This window comes from Phocoena phocoena, chromosome 14 (assembly GCF_963924675.1).
Source record: "Phocoena phocoena chromosome 14, mPhoPho1.1, whole genome shotgun sequence".
Taxonomy (NCBI): Eukaryota; Metazoa; Chordata; class Mammalia; order Artiodactyla; family Phocoenidae; genus Phocoena; species Phocoena phocoena.
The window spans coordinates 35,444,370-35,464,004 of NC_089232.1; the positions used below are offsets into that span (position 1 = coordinate 35,444,370).

The following is a 19,635-nucleotide window of genomic DNA, read 5'->3' on the forward strand; positions in this document are numbered from 1 at the left end:
TAGAAAGCTGCTGGCTGGCAGGACAGGCTGCCTTCCTTGAGCACCCTCTTGAGTGCAGCTTGGGGAGTTTGCTGCAGTGTCTTCACAGAGCTCTGTGCAAGGAACCACAGCCAGATACTATCTCTTTCCAGATTTCAACCCAGGAGATGACTTTTCATTTTCAGTGTTAATTCAGAGAGTTGTAAAGATTTTCAGATTGGGAACGTACAAGTTGGGTTTGGCTTTTTTGTGGTTTTCTTTTAAACACTCATTCCTTGTGCCCATCCAGTGGAAGAGATGGTTGCCTGCCATTGCTCCGGCCCCACGGGCCCTGCTGTTTGACTGGGCCTCTTGAATTCCATCAAATGGAGTATAGACAGCATGTGTCATAGAGGCTGCTTGGGAAGAGTGAGGAGCAGAATTAGTGTCTGTGGGTGGGCATGTGTTCTCATCACATTGCCAAAGAACTGCAGTGTGCAAAATCTGGCAGGAGCTCATTCCCAAGAAAAAGAAAACAGCCCCTTTTTCTGCTTTGAGAAATACTAAAAAAAAAAAAAAATCACTAGCCCCCGTGTTGAAGAAATGGAACCGTTAGAAAATCCTTGTGAGTGTGTGTGTGTGTGTGTGTATATGTGTTTTAAATAATTTTAAAAACTGAGGCTGGTATAGAAGAAATAAAAAGGTACTAATCATAAAAAATATTTTTAAGAGGGAAGAGATATGGGGACATATGTATATGTATAACTGATTCACATTGTTATAAAGCAGAAACTAACACACCATTGTAAAGCAATTATACCCCAATAAAGATGTTAATAAATAAAGAAATATTTTTAGAGATTCTGTCACTTATAACTATATTAGTGATAAGTGACAGAATCTTTTATAGTTACCGTGAGAAGGTCTTGCAGTTTGTTAATCATTCCTCACAGTACAGAAGAATATTTCTTAAAGCGTGGTTATAATGTATGTAGTTTGCACAATGGGCATATGCTACATTCATCATTAGAGGAGAGTTTTGTGGTTTTTTTAAAATAGAGGTAATGTTTACCTAAGGACAATAGAAATGTTCTTTAGCCAAAGTCCCAAATTTATGAATTTGGGGTCCTTCTTGAGTATACCTATTTCAAGTGGCCCCTTTTTATTTCTCAAATTAATTGACTGTGTGTGTGTGGCAAAAAACATAGCATAAAGTTTACCATCTTAACCATTTTTAAGTGTCCAGTGTATTGGTGTTAACTACATGTACGTTATTGTACAGCACATCTCTGAAACCTTTTCATCTTGAAAAACTGAAACTATACCCATTAAACAACTCCCATATCCCCCTACCCCAGCTCTTCACAACCACCATTCTACTTTCTGTTTCTATGAGTTTGACTACTTTAGATAATGGAATTTAAAAGTGGAATCATGCAGTGTTTTTCTTTTTGAACTGGCTTATTTCACTTAGCATAATGTCCTTAAAGTTCATCCCTGTTGTAACATATGACAGGATTTCTTCCTTTTCTTAAAGCTGAAAAAGATTCTGTTGTACGTATTTTCTTTATTCATCATCCCCTGATGGACATTTAGGTAATTTCCACCTCTTGGCTATTGTGAGTAATACTTCAGTGAACAGTGGATGTGAAATTAATTGCCTTTTGAAATAGGAGTTGACCTTCAATAAATGTGAGGGTTAATTCCCTATATGCAAACACACGAGAAAAAGTGCCATCATGTCACATCACTCTGTGTTTATCTAGCCTTTTCAGTTTACACAAGAGCTTTCATATACTGAGTTTCTCACCGTGGGAATTTGCTGGGTATGGAGCAATTTTCAGTCCAGGTTGCTTTCTTCAGGGATTGTGACTTCCCTAGGGGTGGGCTTAGTCCTGAGAGGCTGCTGGAGCACACTGGTGAATGAGCTGGGCTCTGAGTAGTTCCTCTTGATCAGGCATTAAGACAGGAGCCCTTTCATCCTTTCTTCCTGATACTAGATGGCAGCCTGCAGCCACAGCACGGCTTCATGGTAGTGTAATTGCATCTGTTGGGCCACACAGACTGCCACCTTGCCTGTAAAGCTCGCTGCTAGAAGTTGGGTCGGGCTCCCTGGAGCAAGCATGTTGGTGGTAGCCAGGAAAGTCCATATTCAGCAGCTTATTAGCCTCCGAGGCCGATTATCCGTGAAGATCATGAGTCTTTAAATCAAATGGCTATTAGTCTTCCTAATTATATCTCTCATGTTCCTTGGAAGTTCTTTCTGAGATCAGACTAGAATACTCCCCTACAAATTAAACAACATTTTAAGAAGATGGTGTGAAACTGTGAGCCAGCTTGGTAGCTAGTTGGCCTACACATTCTCCTTACCCCCCAGTTCTTTTATGGCAGGAACGAAACTGAATGGAAGCACGTGTACCAAGAGGATGGCTCTGTTTTGTAATATCTCAGAAGGAAATTGCCCTCGTAGGTTAAATCCTGTCCCTCTGTGTATAAACCAAGAACTAGTCGAGTCGCTGCTGCGTGTTGATCCTGTGAGCCTTGCCTTGTGGCTGCCTTTCTAACTGCTCACCAGCAGTCATTGCCATCATAAAAGAAAAGAACAGGGTTTCCCTGGCGGCGCAGTGGTTAAGAATCCGCCTGCCAATTCAGGGGACACGGGTTCGATCCCTGGTCCGGGAAGATCCCACATGCTGCGGAACAACTAAGCCCGTGCGCCACAACTACTGAGCCTGTGCTCTAGGGCCCGCGAGCCACAACTAGTGAGCCCGTGTACTGCAACTACTGAAGCCCACGCGCCTACAGCCCGTGCTCCACAACAGGAGAAGCCACCGCAGTGAGAAGCCCGTGCACTGCAACAAAGAGTAGCCCCCGCTCGCCGTAACTAGAGAGAAAGCCCGTGTGCAGCAACAGAGACCCAATGCAGCCAAAAACAAAATAAATAAATAAATTTATTAAAAAAAAAAAAAAGAACAGTTTCCCCAGGGATGCTTGTTTGGCATTCCTAAAGCGCTGGTACTGGTACCATTGTCACACTGCATTTAAACCAGTCATTGTGAGTTTGGGTACCTTACGTGCTTTCTGTTTGGTTTGTCTGCTGCTTGCATAGATGTAAAGATTTCTCAGCCTTATTAGCAGGCGATCATCAGGCTGGCTCTTTTCTGCCCTCTTCAAGATCCAGTAGTGCCAAATTCCAGGGACCCAAAATGCAGCCTAAATGAGGAGTTTAAGAGCTTCTCCTTGCTTGCCCTTTCTCCTGCACCCCACACCCAGGGAGGAAAACTCATGGCAAAACCCAGCCGGAGCCGAGTGGAACTGGCTGTTCCACCAGAGGAGGGAAACAGGCTTCTGTTGAGATCGTCAGCGGGCAGTCAAAACCATTTGGGAATAGGCCTGTGGTTCAGGTATTTTAGGAATTGATTAGGCTTCCATGGACCGAATTGGGAATCCTACTGCTCACCCTTTTAGATTGTTCTGTGGGGAAATCACATTCTCGTTTCAAACAACTGATTTACAAGTACACCTTTTTTTTTTTTTAAAGATGTTGGGGGTAGGAGTTTATTTATTTATTTTTGCTGTGTTGGGTCTTCGTTTCTGCACGCGGACTTTCTCTAGTTGCAGCGAGCAGGGGCCACTCCTCATCGCGGTGCGCGGGCCTCTCACTATCGCGGCCTCTCTTGTTGCGGATCACACGCTCCAGAGGCGCAGGCTCAGTAGTTGTGGCTCACGGGCCTAGTTGCTCCGCGGCATGTGGGATCTTCCCAGACCAGGGCGCGAACCCGTGTCCCCTGCATTAGCAGGCAGATTCTCAACCACTCCGCCACCAGGAAAGCCCCGACAAGAAAACTTTGACCAGAGCTCATTTGTGACATTGAAGCAGCCTGGACCCAATGGGAAACCTGAAGGTACACAGAGTTTCTTTATCAAAGGCCTATGAGTAAATGTCTCTCCCCATTTTTAAGTTAAGCAATTGCTTCATTACTTTTTCTTAACATTTTCCCTCTTTCTCTCTGAAAGTAGTGAAGATTGGTACTGGAGTGGCTGTCTTGAGTCAAATGATAAAGCTTATAGGATGAACTGTGTGGGAGAAAAGAGACAATTTCTCTTCCCTTTTTTGCCTGAATTTGCTCCATAAGTATGTCTTGGCGATTTTCTTCCATTGTGGCTAAGGAGAATCTCACATTTGTGGATGTGTAATCCCAGCCGGATGGCTAGGTTGTACCTATTTTGTTCAAAGGAACTTATTAAAACACAACTTTCATCATTTTCTTGCTTTTTTCATAGTACTTTGATAGCCCAGCTTTGCTCCTGGGAGCTTTATAATTGCATAATACCACTTGCACTGAGGGAGCCTATCTGTTAGTTTGTCTTGGTTTCAGGTCTTTGTGGTTTCAGAGTTTTTCTTCAATTCGAAAGATGTTTTCGGTTGCATTTCACTGCTGAAAGTTTTCTGATATGCTTTTGTAGAATATTTGCTAAGCCCTCTGGCATGACTTTACGGCCATGGTTTTTTTTAACACAAAGTTGTGTTAAAACATGTGGTTTTTTTTAACACAAAGTTATAAAGAGGCCAAAGTTGAAAAGGGACCTCAAAGGTCATTGGGCCCCCTCCCTCATTTTATACATGAACAAACTGGGGCTCAGTGGGTCTGGGGTGTCTCAGCCAGGAGTGAGAAGGAGTTGTGCCACAGAGGTCAAGTCTGCTGACGTAGGGCACTAGCTACACCCTGTGGATCCAAAAATGAGGATTTGCCTCTGTTGGTGTGAAACTTTGCCAAACTGAGGAGGACTTCCCAGCCCCACCCCCAGCTCTGCCATTTTTGCGCGGCTATGTTAGTGATACTTGCTCTTTGATTCCTTTGACAATCAGTTGTCCATCCAGTACATTGAACCTGTGTCCCCTGCATTAGCAGGCAGATTCTCAACCACTGCACCACCAGGGAAGCCCTCCAGTCTGGATTTTAATTCTTCCATCTGAGTGAGGGGTCTGGAGTAGATAGTTTCTACGATTCTTTCTAGCTTAAAAAGTGAGTAACTAACTTGTGTGGCTCTTCACTAGTGATAATTGAAGACCTAAGCTCTCCGTGCAGGCCTTCTAGTCTCTACCTGGGAAAGGAAGAGGTCCAGAATTCTTCAGGGAGAACAAATGCTTCACATGTGCTTTATTTGTTTAAGCTTTTCATCTCTGATGAGGGAGGTGGCAGAATCCTAGAAGAAAAGGAATTAAATGAATTGGTAATTCTTGCCTCCTGAAAGGGTGTCCGTGTCCAGTGGATCATAATCCAGTCAGCCTGTCGCTAACAGGACATGCTGACCTTCCTCCCTGTGGGCGAAATTATCACCTCCTTTTGAGAACAGGTCTTATTAAAGACTGGCTTGTAAAGGACTTTATAGCTTTAAAATTTGGTATTAACATAGGTTGATAAAGTAGTTTCCTAACCTTTTGACTATGGTTTGCTTTGGGGTGGAGGGTGGTAGATGACAGGTAAAAAAAATGGAAAATGTGTTCTGGATCACGTGAGAAGTAACCAGACTTTTCAGTACCTTTGTCAGCATCTTCTAGGTTTAGTGTTGATCTCCATTTAGAATGTAGCACTAAATTTTCTCTTTCTCCTTATATCTTCAAGTGTTCAGAAAAGTTGAAAGAAGTATACAGTCAACACCCACCCACTCCAGCCTGCAAACTAGCATCTTACTTCGACTGCTTTATCACCCACATAGTCTATCCATCCATCCCTCGGTCCATCCGAGACACCCTGTTATTTTTTTATGCATTTCAAAGTAAGTTGCAGATATGGTGTGCTTCTCCTGGATCAATTCAGCATGTGATCATTAATCACTCTCTTCCTTTTTGTTCTCTCTAATTTGTTAGAAAGCGAAGATTTCTGAGAAAGTCAGGCGCAGAAGTTCAAGGGCTGCAATTTAAAGACCTGAATTGGAGATTATTAACTTTAAACAACTCCCTTTGCCGTTTGTGTTTTGAAGTACCAATTTTTCTATTACATGTGTACTTTAATGTGGTGAGAGTTAATTTTGTTTAGTAATCTCACATTTCCATTAGCTGGCCTTTGGGGGTTTAAATGTGGATCGTAAATACCATTTTTGGAAGGGTGTGTAAAACAGAGGGAAAGTCAAAGAAAAGTAATTGCTTTTGGAGAAAAACATAGGAGAAGAAAGGGTTCTTTAGCTGTGGGTTATTTTGTTTGTTTCAAGTTGGTAATCCTTTGATCTTGATTAATTATGAACCCCACTGAACTCTGGGCTCAGCAAAGCAGCAGACAATAAAAGCAAAATCATAAACCTAGATGCAGACTTTGGCCTCTCGCCTACCAGGACTCCTCTTCGCCCTGTGTGATCACCCTGAAACTCACCGTTTAGGACAGAACCATTTCAGTCTGTAAGAAGCAGATTCATTCTGTCTTGGTTTGAATAAGATAAATTTCATTTTTTAAAGTGGCTTATTCATGTCAAAGTTGTTCGTGTTTTGATGATTTTTGAGAATAACTCAGAAATCTCCCATCGATTGCCTTTAATGTTAATGAACTGTTGTGATAAAATCTTACTATGATTTCCTAAAATGTTTTAGGTGATCTTAAAATATCCATGTTAACCATGTTAGAGAATCTGTGTATAAGGCTATGGTAGAATTCACATTAAAATAAAACACAGATACATGGATATATTTATTTGTTATTTCAGTAACTGTCTACAGCAGATATGGTTCCTGGATGTACAGGTAAAAGGAACGAGGAGTGGAGGCAGGATGCAGACATGTCTAGGTGGGTCTGGCAGCCTTGCCTGGTGAAGGAGATTTGCCTTGAAAGGAAGAGTCTAAAATGGAATTATCCCCCTTGTGCTAACACAATCCTCATCTGAGGCAGTGCAGAGAATCATTTGATGCTGGGTTTTTAAAAAGAAATCTTTTCCAAAAATTTTTTTAACTTTGTTGAATTCAGTGGGATTGTAAATTAAAAAAATTTTTTAATTGTATTATATTTACTTCCAAATCGAAGGATTTTTGTTTGTGGTGGAGGGTCGTGTGAGTTAATTTTCTGGAGCCAGTGTTTTAAAACTCAAAAATAATTTTTTAAATTATTTATTTATTATTTGTGGCTGCGTTGGGTCTTTTGTTGCTGAGCGGGGGCTACTCTTTGTGGCGCACAGGCTTCTTATTGCGGTGGCTTCTCTTGTTGCGGAGCACGGGCTCTAGGCACGCAGGCTTCAGTTGTGGCTTGTGGGCTCAGTAGTTATGGCTCGCGGGCTCTAGGGCGCAGGTTCAGTAGTTGTGGCGCACGGGCTTAGTTGCTCCACAGCGTGTGGGATCTTCCCAGATTAGGGTTCTAACCCGTGTCCCCTGCATTGGCAGACGGATTCTTAACCACTGCACCACCCGGGAAGCCCCTAAAACTCAAAAATAATTTAAAATGCATTCCAGAGCCTCCTATTAAGGGAATTATCCATTGTAGAGATACTTGACAAATAAGGATACAGGGGTCCGGAGTGGTCTGTCAACCAGGAAACCCACCTAGGATTTAAGGGGCCCATATGCCCAGGAATCTCCAGTTCCCTGGATCCACAGGGTGGGGAAATTAGGATTTCTGCTATTAGTAGAGATTAGAGCAAGTAACCTTCAGATTTCAAGAAAAAATGATTCCTTTCTTCACCAATTGTACAATAAGCTACCATGCCTGTCCTGCCCTATCTCTCCAGGCTTGCTTGCTTCTCCCAGCTGGGTCCGTTACTCACCTCAAGAGATAGTTGCTTGGGAAAGTTATATTGACACAGGGAGAGTTGCCAAAGAGCCATTAAAAAAATCTGTCTTAGACACAACTTCTAAAATTGCCTTCGGGTGCTAAGATTTACTTCAGCCAACACTTTATTGCCTAGGTTTAACACTGCCCGGTGTTATGGTTTTAGGTTGTACATTAGCATAACAGCTCTAATGCCTTTATCTTTATTGTGCCCCAGTTATAAGTGATCCATCATTGTGGATATTATATATTTATCAATAGTATTCTTGTGGTTTCTGAATTTAAGTTCTGAATTTAAATGTAGGTAGGAAAGGGTTTTTTGTTGAAGAAAGAGCTATAGCTCCATCCTTAAGACATTGGATATATTAAATAAGTAAAATCAAAAGGTTTTGGTTAAACGATTTTTCCAAAAGGGGAAAAAAAAAAAATCGAGAGCAACAGAAGTATAATCTAGCTGAATCACTCTTTTCCTGTGGAGGATTTATGCTTGTTCAAACTACAGGTGAGGAAAGCTTAGAGGTTAAATTTTAAATTGTGGGTTTTTTATTATTTTTGGGGGGTGGGGCGCTGCATTGGGTCTTCGTTGCTGTGCGCAGGCTTTCTCTATTTGCGGCGAGCGGGGGCTACTCTTCATTGCGGTGCATGGGCGGCTTCTCATTGCAGTGCATGGGCCTCTCATTGCGGTGGCTTCTCTTGTGGCGGAGCATGGGCTCTACGCGTGTGGGCTTCAGTAGTGCACGTGAGCTCAGTAGTTGTGGCACACGGGCTTAGTTGCTCCACGACATGTGGGATCTTCCCAGACCAGGCCTCGAACCCGTGTCCCCTGCATTGGCAGGCAGAATCTTAACCACTGCACCACCAGGGAAGCCCTAAATTGTGTTTTAAAGACAGTACAGTGGAGTGATTCTAATATAACTTTGCAAACCTTGCTGAGAAGGAAACCCCAAAACCAGTGTCTTGTAAGGTAACCTCCAGCGTACCTGGGGGCTGCCGTGGGTATCACCACCTCCCGTTCAGCGTGTGAAGGTTTCCCTTGGAATTGGGGCTGTCACTGAGGTGAGGGATCGGGGACCACGAGAAGCTCTGACTTGCCTCGCCAGCTGTAGGTTTTTCTAGCTCACCAGAGTGCTCCCTGGTCAGTGTTTCCAAGCTGTGGGGATGTCAGAGGACCCCTAACTGCCTCTGGTATTTCCTCAACTATTTCCTCACAGGCCTCTTAAGCATCTGTCAAGCTTCCATGTTTAACTTCCAGCCCTTATCTTTATTCCTTTGTGTCTTGGCTTCATTTCCTTTTCTTGGCCATTAAGGGTCACAGGACCCATGAACAGCAAGTACCCTTCACTTTGGACAGCTGGCAGGGTGTCCATTCCCATGGACGTCTGCAGGGTGTGTGTTTCAGCTCCACATGCCAGAGAATGATTTTCGGGTGTACATGCTACTCTGGCTCTTGTGGCCTGAAAGTGTGAGGTAGCACTTGGAGATTGGAAAATGCACATTGTAATGTAAAGGAAAGTATCGTACATAATATTATAAACTAGCTAGGGGCATCTATTTTGAATCATGGAAACAGTAGCTCATAAAAACGAGTTTGCAGTGGTTATTCTAAAGGAGAGTTTTTGTGTTAAAGTTTAAGTAGGAAAATAAAAGTACTAGAGGCCCATGTCTAATAAACTTCAACTTCCTAGGATTGGTTCTAAGGAATTATTTATAAGTTATTAAATTTAAGAATCATTCCTATTTCAAATATCAGTCATGCTGGCAATGTCCTTCGTAGTAATGGAGAAAACAATCCCTTTTAATACATGCAGTATAAAATAGTGTGTGGGTGAGTGGGTCTATTTATATGCTTCAGGGTAGCTAGGTAGCCTGAACAAAGATGCTGGGCTTATATGGGGCATGTGAGGATGCGAATAAGCACGCCCCATGCCTCCCCCTCTGGCTCAGGGTGGAACTTGGACAGGGAGGGCTCTAGTGACCTTGCAGGAGAGCAGAACTTAGCTGTGATGTAGGATTACAGTGGGGATTCTAGGGAGTTCCCTGGTGGTCCAGTGGTTAGGACTCTGCGCTTTCACTGCCAAGGGCCCGAGTTCAGTCCCTGGTCGGGGAACTAAGATCCCACAAGCCGTGTGGCATGGCCAAAAATAATAAAGTGGGGATTCCTAAAACATTTTCTAGTTATCTTCACTCCCTGATTCTGAGCCCAGCACATAGTAAAGGAGGAAAACCTATTCACACTCCACAGTAGAAGCAGGAACCCCTGCTTTCCGCCCAGTTAGTTTCTGGATGAAGGTTACATCCCCAGTCATTGCAAGGCAAGCACCCACCACCTTCCAGGTACCATGTTATATATTGGGGTTCCGTTCCGAAAACTCATTACATGCCATTTTAAAACTGCATAAATTGATCACAAAGATAAAACCCATAAAAGCTCTGCTGTATCGTCTGGGGGAATGACTCTGCATGGGCAAGATGAGCTGTAGCATCTCAGAAATGCAGGGACACTATGAAGATTGGATGAAGAGCCTGCTTTCTTCTCTGGGTGAATCTGGTCCCTGGCAGAGGGCCTTGGTGCCATGCATTCAAAGTTATGGTGTCAGTACCTGTTCGAGGTACATGGATTCTCTTACTAGCAGATATGGGGGTAGGGCTGTTTCCAAGACGACTCTCCATCAAGTGTACTTCATGGCTGATTTCATGGATGTTAAGTTAACTGTGGGGAAGTCTTTTTCTTGAGTGGTCTTAGCCCACTTTTTAGCTCCCCCAACTCTGATATCACGCAAGCCAGTTCTGTTTAAGAAGCAAACACTTAATGTTCAGAAAAGTCCTCTGCTTCGTAGTGGCTGCTCATTAGCATTTGAGAGGAGAGCCAGGTGCCTTCACCAGAACTGGCTCCCGTGGGGTCTCGCACGTCTAGATGCTTTTCTTACCACTGTTGCCTGTAATGGCCTAACCATACAAACAATACACACTTTGTTTGACAGTAAGCAGGCAGAGCTAGTGTTCTACCTGTAGGGGCTTGTACAGAGCTGAAAACCACATTTCCACCATGCATAAAACTCCATTATGTACAGCTTTCCCTTCCAAACTTTATAAAGTTTGGATTACATAAATTTCTAAAACCAGCGCAGCCTACTTAAAAAAAAAAATCTTAAGTAGTTGATACCTACTAAAACTCAAGAAACCACCACCCTTTTAAATAGAATATGACCAGTCTCTCTGGCTTCTCAACTCATTTGATTCTGCCAAAATATTTTGTTGATCCTTTTTAAAAAGATGACAAGACACATATATTTCACACACATACGTTTTACACATACATGTAATACTTTATATACACGTAACAATTCGATTAAATCAAAGAGCTTTTTGAAATCTATAGGCTCAAGGAAGACTGGGGGTGGGCCGGGCGTGTGGTTACAGTGAAGAGCGGTCCTCGTCTCCCTGGAGGACGTGGTGTTATATTTGGCTCAGCTGGCGGCTCGCGGTTGTGCTGGGACCAAAAGGGAGCCTGAGAGGCGGCGATCTGGACTAATCCCTCTCAAGGTCTGGTGAAGTGGAGAAGGATGGAAAAGAGGCCTGGGAGGAAGTGAATGTAATGTTTAGCATAATGGAGAGATAAAGGAGCCCTGTGATCAGATAAGGGCTGGCTGGGCGGGGGCGGGGGGAGTATTTATGGCGGATGTCAAAGTTCCAGGCTCTCTCTCTGAAGCCAGTGGGAGAGCCAGAGGAGCGGAGCGCCAGTTCCCACATGGCAGACGGACTGCTTCTCTACAGGTGTGCCTGAAATGTAGGCTCAGACCTGTTCTTTATAAATCTGCCTTGCATTAATCATTTCGGATGCTCTCCTGCTGTCCAAGGCCCGACAAGCCTCCCTGCCACCCCGTTCTCCGACAGCTAAAAAAGGCAGGCAGTCAGGAAACCCAGTCCTCAGGGGCCAGAAAGGCTTGTCTTTAAAGGACCTGCTTTTTTAATTAAAGTCAGCCTTTCAGCAAAAATAATTATGATGGCTACAGTTGACCAAGCTTCTTTGTATCAGGCACTGGACCTCAGTTACTGCCTTTAACCCTCAGGACATCCCAGTACGGTGTACGCTTCTTCGTGTTTTGCAAATGAGGAAACTGAAGCTCAAAAAGAGGCTTCTTCAGCTGCTGAGAAGGTCAAGGCAGTGCTGACCTGTCTGGCTTTGAACATTCTTTACAGACACAATGCTGCCTCATCACTGTTTCCTACAATCCCTTTGTTTACTTCTGTAACGTGGCCCAGACAGGGCCTGCTTTGAATCTGGGGAGAACAGCTTAGAACAGAAATGCCTGAGATGCAAAACTACTTGTGCCACCTTGGAATCAGCACCCCAAAACAAAAATCTAGCTTTAAAATTGTTCTTTCCTTCCCTCCCCATCCTGCCATGGGATGTCACCGACCTCTGTTGCATGTTGAGTGATTGCAGGACAGCAAGTCCTGTTTTTACAAGTAAGGCTGCATGTGGGGAGTGCAAAGCTTTGTCCTTCAAGGAACCACGTTTGGCCAGATCCCCAGCCCAATTTGAAAAAGCCAGTTTTACTCAAAATGCATATAAAGAATACAGTGGTGTTCAGGTGGTGGTCAAACACCATTTGTAATGACACTGACTCTTAGGGTCAGTTTAACTCAAGTTCAGACACTAGGGAGGGCTCCATTCAGTTTGTGTTTGGACCCACGCCTGGAACTTCACCAGGTCCTAATGAGTTACACCAGGTGAACAGTTGAAACTTTCAGAAGCATGAGGTGATTGTTGTTGTTGACAGTAGCGTTTGGGGGAGTTTTCTAAAGCGTACCCGCAGCATTTTTCTTATGCACACGAAGAAACGCATCTGCTTTAGCTTCTCCTGCTTCATCCCGCACCCCACAGACAAACCCCGCATCTGGCTTAAGCATGTTGTTTAATTCTTTCCAGAAAGAGGGAGGGAGGGTGGGAAGGGAGTTTCTTCCTTCTTTATACCTTTTTGGTAGTAGAGTTCATTGTCCTTTCTGTTCTGGGCGGGGTGAGTGCCTGAATAAGGTGAATACACCACGGATAGGAAGCAGTTGGCATGCGGCCATGCAGCTGGATTATGCAGACACCCGTCGCAGCTTTTAGTGCAACACTTTATCCCCCCCGCCTTGTTTTCAATAGTCACTTGCCTCAGTTAATGCTGGCTATTGGGGTTGCTGCCAGAGGAGATGGGGGGCTTCTTTTCCCCACCCTCAACACCAGGTCCTAATCAGTTACACCAGTATTAACAGTTGAACTGGTGTTCAGCTGTTAAACTGGTGTGACCATAGAGAAGCGCACCACAGAGAAATCTGTGCCCTCGGGAATGGGCATGGAAGGAATCAGGGCAGGAAAAGAGGATGCTGCAGACCACAGTCAAAGGCCAAAATTAACAGCCCCTGTAGTCTGGAAGCCAGGGGCTGGGGTATTTGTTTGAATCTCTAATAAATGAATACTCTCTGGAAATAAGTTTATGGCACCAACATAAGTAATGCAAACTTCCCTTTTTCGTGTTTACTTAATCCCTTCAAAGGAAGGGAGAAAAGCACACAGCCGCAACAAAAAAAAGTAAAAGCATGTTTTAGCAAGAGGCGTGTAGAGTTTCAGTTATTCACCTTGGCCATTTCCTGTTGGGATGAACCCACAGTACATTCACAGACGATTTGAGAAAGCTGTGTTTCATACTAGAGAATTACACATCCCGGGAACCCTTAGTTTTTCTAGAATAAATGGGGAATGTGGGGGAAGTATATGCTCAAATTGTGTGTATGTAACTAAACAAATATTATAAAATGTTCTTAATCTCTCTGATCTAAAGGAATATGCATGTTGAATCCTGAGGTGAATGGATTAATGATAGAAACCACGTGACTTTTTAAATTCAATTTTCCTATTAATGAAAAGGAAATCTTTAGCCTATCCCAGTTAAGCCGTATGGCTCATAAGCAGATGAGTATTGAACACTATATTTTCTCAGAGATTTTCTTAGCTACAAATAATTTTTTAAAACCTGCTTACAAATATTGTCTATTTAACCCATTCATTCCTCGACCTACTACATGAAAGACATCACTCTAGGTTCTAAGGATATAGCAGGAAACAAAAAGGGCAAAGTCCCTGCTCTCATGGAGTTTACTTTCTGGTTGGGAAAAGTGGGCAAACAGGGCAGATGTTGCTTTAGTAGCATGTAGAGAGACAAAGCACGGTGAGAAGATGTAAGAGGGGTGGAGGGTGCTGCTTTATATAAAGTGGACGGAGAAAACTTCTCTAATGAAATAATCCTGGACAGAGACCCGAATGAATTAAGGAAATGAGCCTAGTTGGTGTGTGGAAAGAAGAGTGGGAAATGGGGTTTGAAGAGAAGGAAATAACGAGTGCAAAGGCCCTGAGGTAGGGTGCTTAATGCAGAGGACCATCAAGGCCGATGGGACTGAAGTGGGATGAGCAAGGAGGAGAGTAAGATATGCACTAGATTTTGACTCTTACTCGGAGTGATATAAGAAGCTTTTGGAGAGTTTGAATAGAATGTCGTAATCTGACTTACCTTTCGACTTTCTTAGAAAGTTGGGCAGGTATGGGAAGTAAGGAGGCCAGTTAAGAGTCTGTTGCAGTCGTCAGAGAAGTGTTCTGGATATATTTTGAAGGAAGGGCCAGTTGGGAATCACGAGTTCAGTCTTAAACGTGTTAACTGAGGTGCCTACTAGATGCCAAAGCAGAGAAATCACATAGGCAGTTGGTTTTACTGATCTGAAGCTTAGGGAAGAGGTCTGGGTATGGAAATGTGAATTGGGGCACTGTTAGCACATGGAAAATATTTAAGTGGAGCCGTTGGCCCTGGCTTAGATCATGGATCATTTAGGCACAGCTAAAGGAGGGGAGGCAGCAAATACTGGTACCAAGTAGTAGGCGTGCTAGTGGGCACCGGTGCAAGGTCTCTCCTGAGTGTGTCTGTTTTCTCGGTGAAATTAAAGCATGCTCACCCATCCTCTGAGAGGGAGGGGGCAGGAGGACCTATGAAACAGTCTTCTTGGGGATGGGATGCTGGGTAGACCCACTTGAGTTTAGTGCTTTGGACTTCAAAAGTAGACCTACGAGCATAGCAGAGTGGGGTCTTTCCCTCTGACCATGTGCAGCAGCCTGAGTGAGGGCATGGAGTTAAGTAGATGGTAGGATTTCACCAGGGTTTGGAGTTTCACTGGGCAACTTCAGTAAGGAGAGAGAAGGCAAACATGCTTAGGTTTACTGGAAGAGTATCATGATAGACCGTGGAACTTAAGTTGGGTTGAGAACATGAGGGTGCGGAGAACAGGGCACAATAGATTGTTGGCCCTGGGGAGCTGAAGAATTCTTGGAATCTAGAGAGTGTGAGTTGCACCGTAGGGAGATGATGGCTGGAGATGATGGCTGGAGAGCGGGATGCTTAAGACTGACAAGGTCAAGAGAGTGACCTAGGCCTGGGTGGCTGAGACAAGGACATTGAAGGAGAAGAGTTCCAGAAACTGAGAGGTCAAAGAACTGGAAGGATCCTCTGGGTGAATGATGAAACTACAAAGAATCACGCCAGGGGTCATGGTGAAGAGATGAAGGGACAGTAAGCGCACGTGCTAACCTCTTCAAGGAATGAGGAGAGGTGACCAGAGGTCTGAGGAAGGGGGCACGGTCAGACTTGTGAGCTTCAGAGGAACTGGAGAGAGTGCCGATAGCCTGCGGTAGAGGTGGCTACCCAACCCCCCATCTAGGCTGAGTCGGGGAAGGGTGCAGGAGAGAGAAGGCAGCCACACGAGTGGGCCATGTGACTCAGCCAGAGAGCGTTTTCATTTAGGTTAAGAAAGTGAAAGGAACTTACAAGACGTACCTGGAGTAGTCAAATTCATAGAGACCGGGAGTAAGATGGGGAGTTAGTGTTGAAGGGTACAGCGCTTCAATTTGGGAAGATGAAAAAAGTTCTGGAAATGGATGGTTGATGTTCTGGTGATGGTTGCAGAGCAATGGGAATGTACTTGATGCCACAGAATGGTACACTTAAAATGGCTAAAGTAAATGTTCCATTATGTGTATTTTACCCCAATAAAAACAAGTGTGAAAGGAAGGGTTTAGGAAGTAAAGGGGGATGTTGGCCCTTGAGTCCCAGGGGCACAGTGGGAGGGGAGCTGGGTCACAGTAGTGGGTGAGCTGCAGGGGGTGGTAGGGAACCTGGGTAGCTTTGCCTTTGCGGGTGAGTGAGGTTAAGCATGTGGGACAGAGGGGACAGTCTGAGTGGTGTTTGGCAGATCGCAGGTTACCCGGCTAGGCTCTGAGCACTGGGCCTGGGGTGCATAGAAAGAGAGGGTTCTATGTTACTCTGCATCTTTGTTTCCCTAGAATCTGGTACAGTGCCTGGCATGTAGAAGATGGGGATGTATGTCTGAAGGATTAAAAAAAGCAATGTTGTTCCAAGAAAGAAAACAGCAAGTGAGAATTTAACGGCCTTGCCGAAAATCCAAATAAGTTTCGGAAAAGTGATGAAGAATGAAAAGAAGCTAGAGTTGGTCTCTGGAGGAGAAAGAGGATTTTTGGCCAATGTGCAAAGGAACTTATTGTGAAATCAAAGTTTAGACTGGAAAAAATAAAATCATAAACAGAAGGCTACACATGTGTAAAGGGTATTTGAACTGAAATATAAATGATTGCACGGTGAATTTGTGATTTAGGAGTGGGCTGTTGTCTACTTAACGCTAAATCAGAATTATCCTTGTAAAATGTTAAGCCTTGGTCATTCATTATAAACCAAGTTTTAAGGGTTGAAACCATAATGTCCTCTTAAGTTAATAGACTCGTCTTTCCGAACTTATAGATACCAAACCTTAGATAGAAGTTCATTCGTTTTATTATTAATATGTCCACCTAGAAACTGGAGAATGTTATGCTTGCATACATCCTCAAAGATTCACAAATATTTTTTAATGACTGGGCATCTTTTTTTTTTTTTTTTTTTTAACATACTTTTATATTGAGTTTAAGAGTTTGGGTTTTTCCCTGAACATTGATACAGGCTATCTTTTAAGGTTGCTGCCAGGCGTAGATTTTCTTTTGATGAGTCCCAAAAATGCTGGCTGTGGTCCCCTTGCACTGTGAAACGTGTCCTCCAGCTCCAGACCATTGTCATGCCCCATTCTTCTTGTTGTTGTCGTTTTAGTGACAGCTATATTGTGCGCGTCAAGGCTGTGGTTATGACCAGAGATGACTCCAGCGGGGGATGGTTCCCACAGGAAGGAGGCGGGATCAGTCGCGTGGGGGTCTGTAAGGTCATGCACCCCGAAGGCAATGGACGAAGCGGCTTTCTCATCCATGGTGAACGACAGAAAGACAAACTGGTAATGGCAGACGTGCAACGCGTGGGTTAAATTAGCAACGACTGATTTCTTGACATTAAATCATAGCCCTTTTCCTGTAGGTATATTTTTCCTTCTTTCTCTGACTTCAGGCTCTTGCAAAAGCTTCCAAAGTTAGAACTTACGGGGCTGGCGCCAAATTGCAAAACCTAACCTTGGCTTTTCAGTGAAGTCACTTTTTACTACACACCGTATAACTCAGATGCTTAGAAGCCGTGCATTTGGCTGTCTTATTTGCGTCTTGATTAATTAAGCTGTCTTTCTGTCACTGTAACAAGATGTTCAAAATGAAAGTATGCTCTTTATTATGAATCACATTGTAGTGAGCTGTAAAGTCAGAGTTTTTTTAAACATTGGGTTTATTCATGGAGCATGCCATCAAGATATTGATGGTGAGAGATAGAATGCAAAGAGGAAGTGTCATCTGACGTTACTTCTAAATAAATGTTTATCTCAAAAATACTGCAGCTTCTATTTCATAAGCTAATGAATAAAACACGTTTGGGAAAAGAAAGTAACAAAAAGCAGCGGCATTACACTCCTGTAATAATTCTACATGCTTAAAAATAGGCACTTTGGAGAGTAATCATTATCCCACAAAGATGGGGGCGTTGATAGTTTATAACATAGTTTCATGGAGGGACTGGATGTCCAGTTCTATGTTATGAAGGAATCTATGATACGAAGGAAAATTGTCTATTTTTAATTGGTGGCCTCGAATCTGGGAGAACATGCTCCTACCTGTATTCGATCCTGGAATGTAAACTCCAAAGCCAACCATTGATTCAAAACGTGCAGGATCTCAACAGAGAAAATACAAAGACACCACAGGAATAAGTCAGTGGTACATTGGAGACCCTTGACAGCGGCATGTGTTGAGTTTTATGTGCTGAGTATACAAACTTAATCTTCTTCTGCAACCACTTCTTAATGTTTATAAAGGTTACAAAATAAGGCAGAACAATTTCTAAATGTTATATATGGATTAACAGAAATGGTATTTTCACACTTGATTCATTTCTGAAAATGAAATGAATGAAAATTTGAAGGGAGAGTATAGCTCATTTTAAGAAACATGGCCATTCAAGAAATTCCTTACATAATAGTCAAATAATTAAAACATTCTTGTGTATAAGATATTCACAATAAAGGCAATGTAACCACACTAACAAGGAAAAGTAAAATAACTACCTTTTAGCCAGCATTTACCTAAGGGCTGAGTACGATGCTAGCCCTTTAGTTAAGATGTATCATTGCATCCTTACAGTAGCCTGTATAGCTATAACTGAAGAAACTAAGATTCAGAAAGACTCCTTGTTCTGGATGACCCATCTTGGGGGCCGGGAACCAGTATTTGATACCCTGTCACTCTGACCCCAAACTGAGCCAAAGTCACACGTGCATAACCACCTCTAGCCCTTTGATATAGTTTTTTTTCCCTTTGTGCGTATTTTTATTTTTACCTAGCTGTAATCAGAGCTCGTAAACAGTTTTATATCTGTGTGTGTGGTGTGGTTTTGTTTTGTTTTATTTTTTGGGGCCACATGGCATGTGGGATCTTAGTTCCCCGACCAGGATTCGAACCCTTGCCCCCTGCAGTGGAAGTATGCAGTCTTAACCACTGGACCGCCAGGGAAGTCCCTAAAGTTTTATATCTCATAAGATATTCTCATAAGAAATTTTTCATGTTGCTGGTATCAGGTTGATTTTCCATTGTGTATTTGAGGATCTCCTTAGTGTCAAATGTTAAGATTCCTTCCCTTCCCACTACCGCCAGTATTATCTACCTGCATTTTCCACACTTATTATTTACTTGGAATAATTTGAGGGGTCAAATTTTTATGACTTTCGATACTTGTACAGAGAGCTGCTACCAGCATATATGAGAATTTTCTTTAACACACTGAGGGTCACATATTTTAAATCTTTACCAATTTGATTAGAGTAACAGTGGTATCTTGTTGATTAATAATGAGATCAAATGTTTTTCTGTTTGTTAAACAGTCTTAACTGTGAATTATCTGTCAGTGTCCTTTGTGTATTTACCTTTTGGGGCCTGATTTTTCTCCTTGATACGTATGCCCTCTGAGTATAATAAAGATACTCATCTTCATCTACATATTTGCAGATATTTTTATAATCTATTGCTTGCCTTTTTTATTTTAGTTGGGGTTCTTTTCCTACAAAAATTTAGCTAGAAAATTTTTTTTCACTTTTTCCCTTTTTATTTGTATTGTTATTACTTTTGTGTTAGCAAATTATTGTACCTGGTTACATCTTTTTAGGTCTATTTTTTCCTGGTATTTCTGTGGTTTGTCATAGAATATGTCAACCTGAAATAGCCTTTAGATTGTCTAATTCAGCCCTTTCATTTTATAGATACATTTGTAAACGTGTATCATACCACCGACTTGACCATGGTAATTGTGAACTTCTACAATTTTGTTTGAGGCCCTTTATGTAAATAACCTCAGTTAAATTCCTACAACGTTCTGAAGGAGGAGGATACTATTGATATCATCTACACTTTGTAATGGGGAACCTC

At 42.9% G+C, this 19,635-nt stretch overlaps 1 protein-coding gene across 1 annotated transcript in view; it reads left to right on the forward strand.

The window, feature by feature from the left end:
* Positions 1–19,635, forward strand: part of SPRED2 (sprouty related EVH1 domain containing 2) — a 122,188-nt gene that overhangs the window by 71,988 nt on the left and 30,565 nt on the right. The window contains exon 5 of the mRNA XM_065890816.1: positions 16,895–17,072. Within this exon, the coding sequence (XP_065746888.1) occupies positions 16,895–17,072 (178 nt within the window). The remainder of the gene's footprint in view (positions 1–16,894; positions 17,073–19,635) is intronic.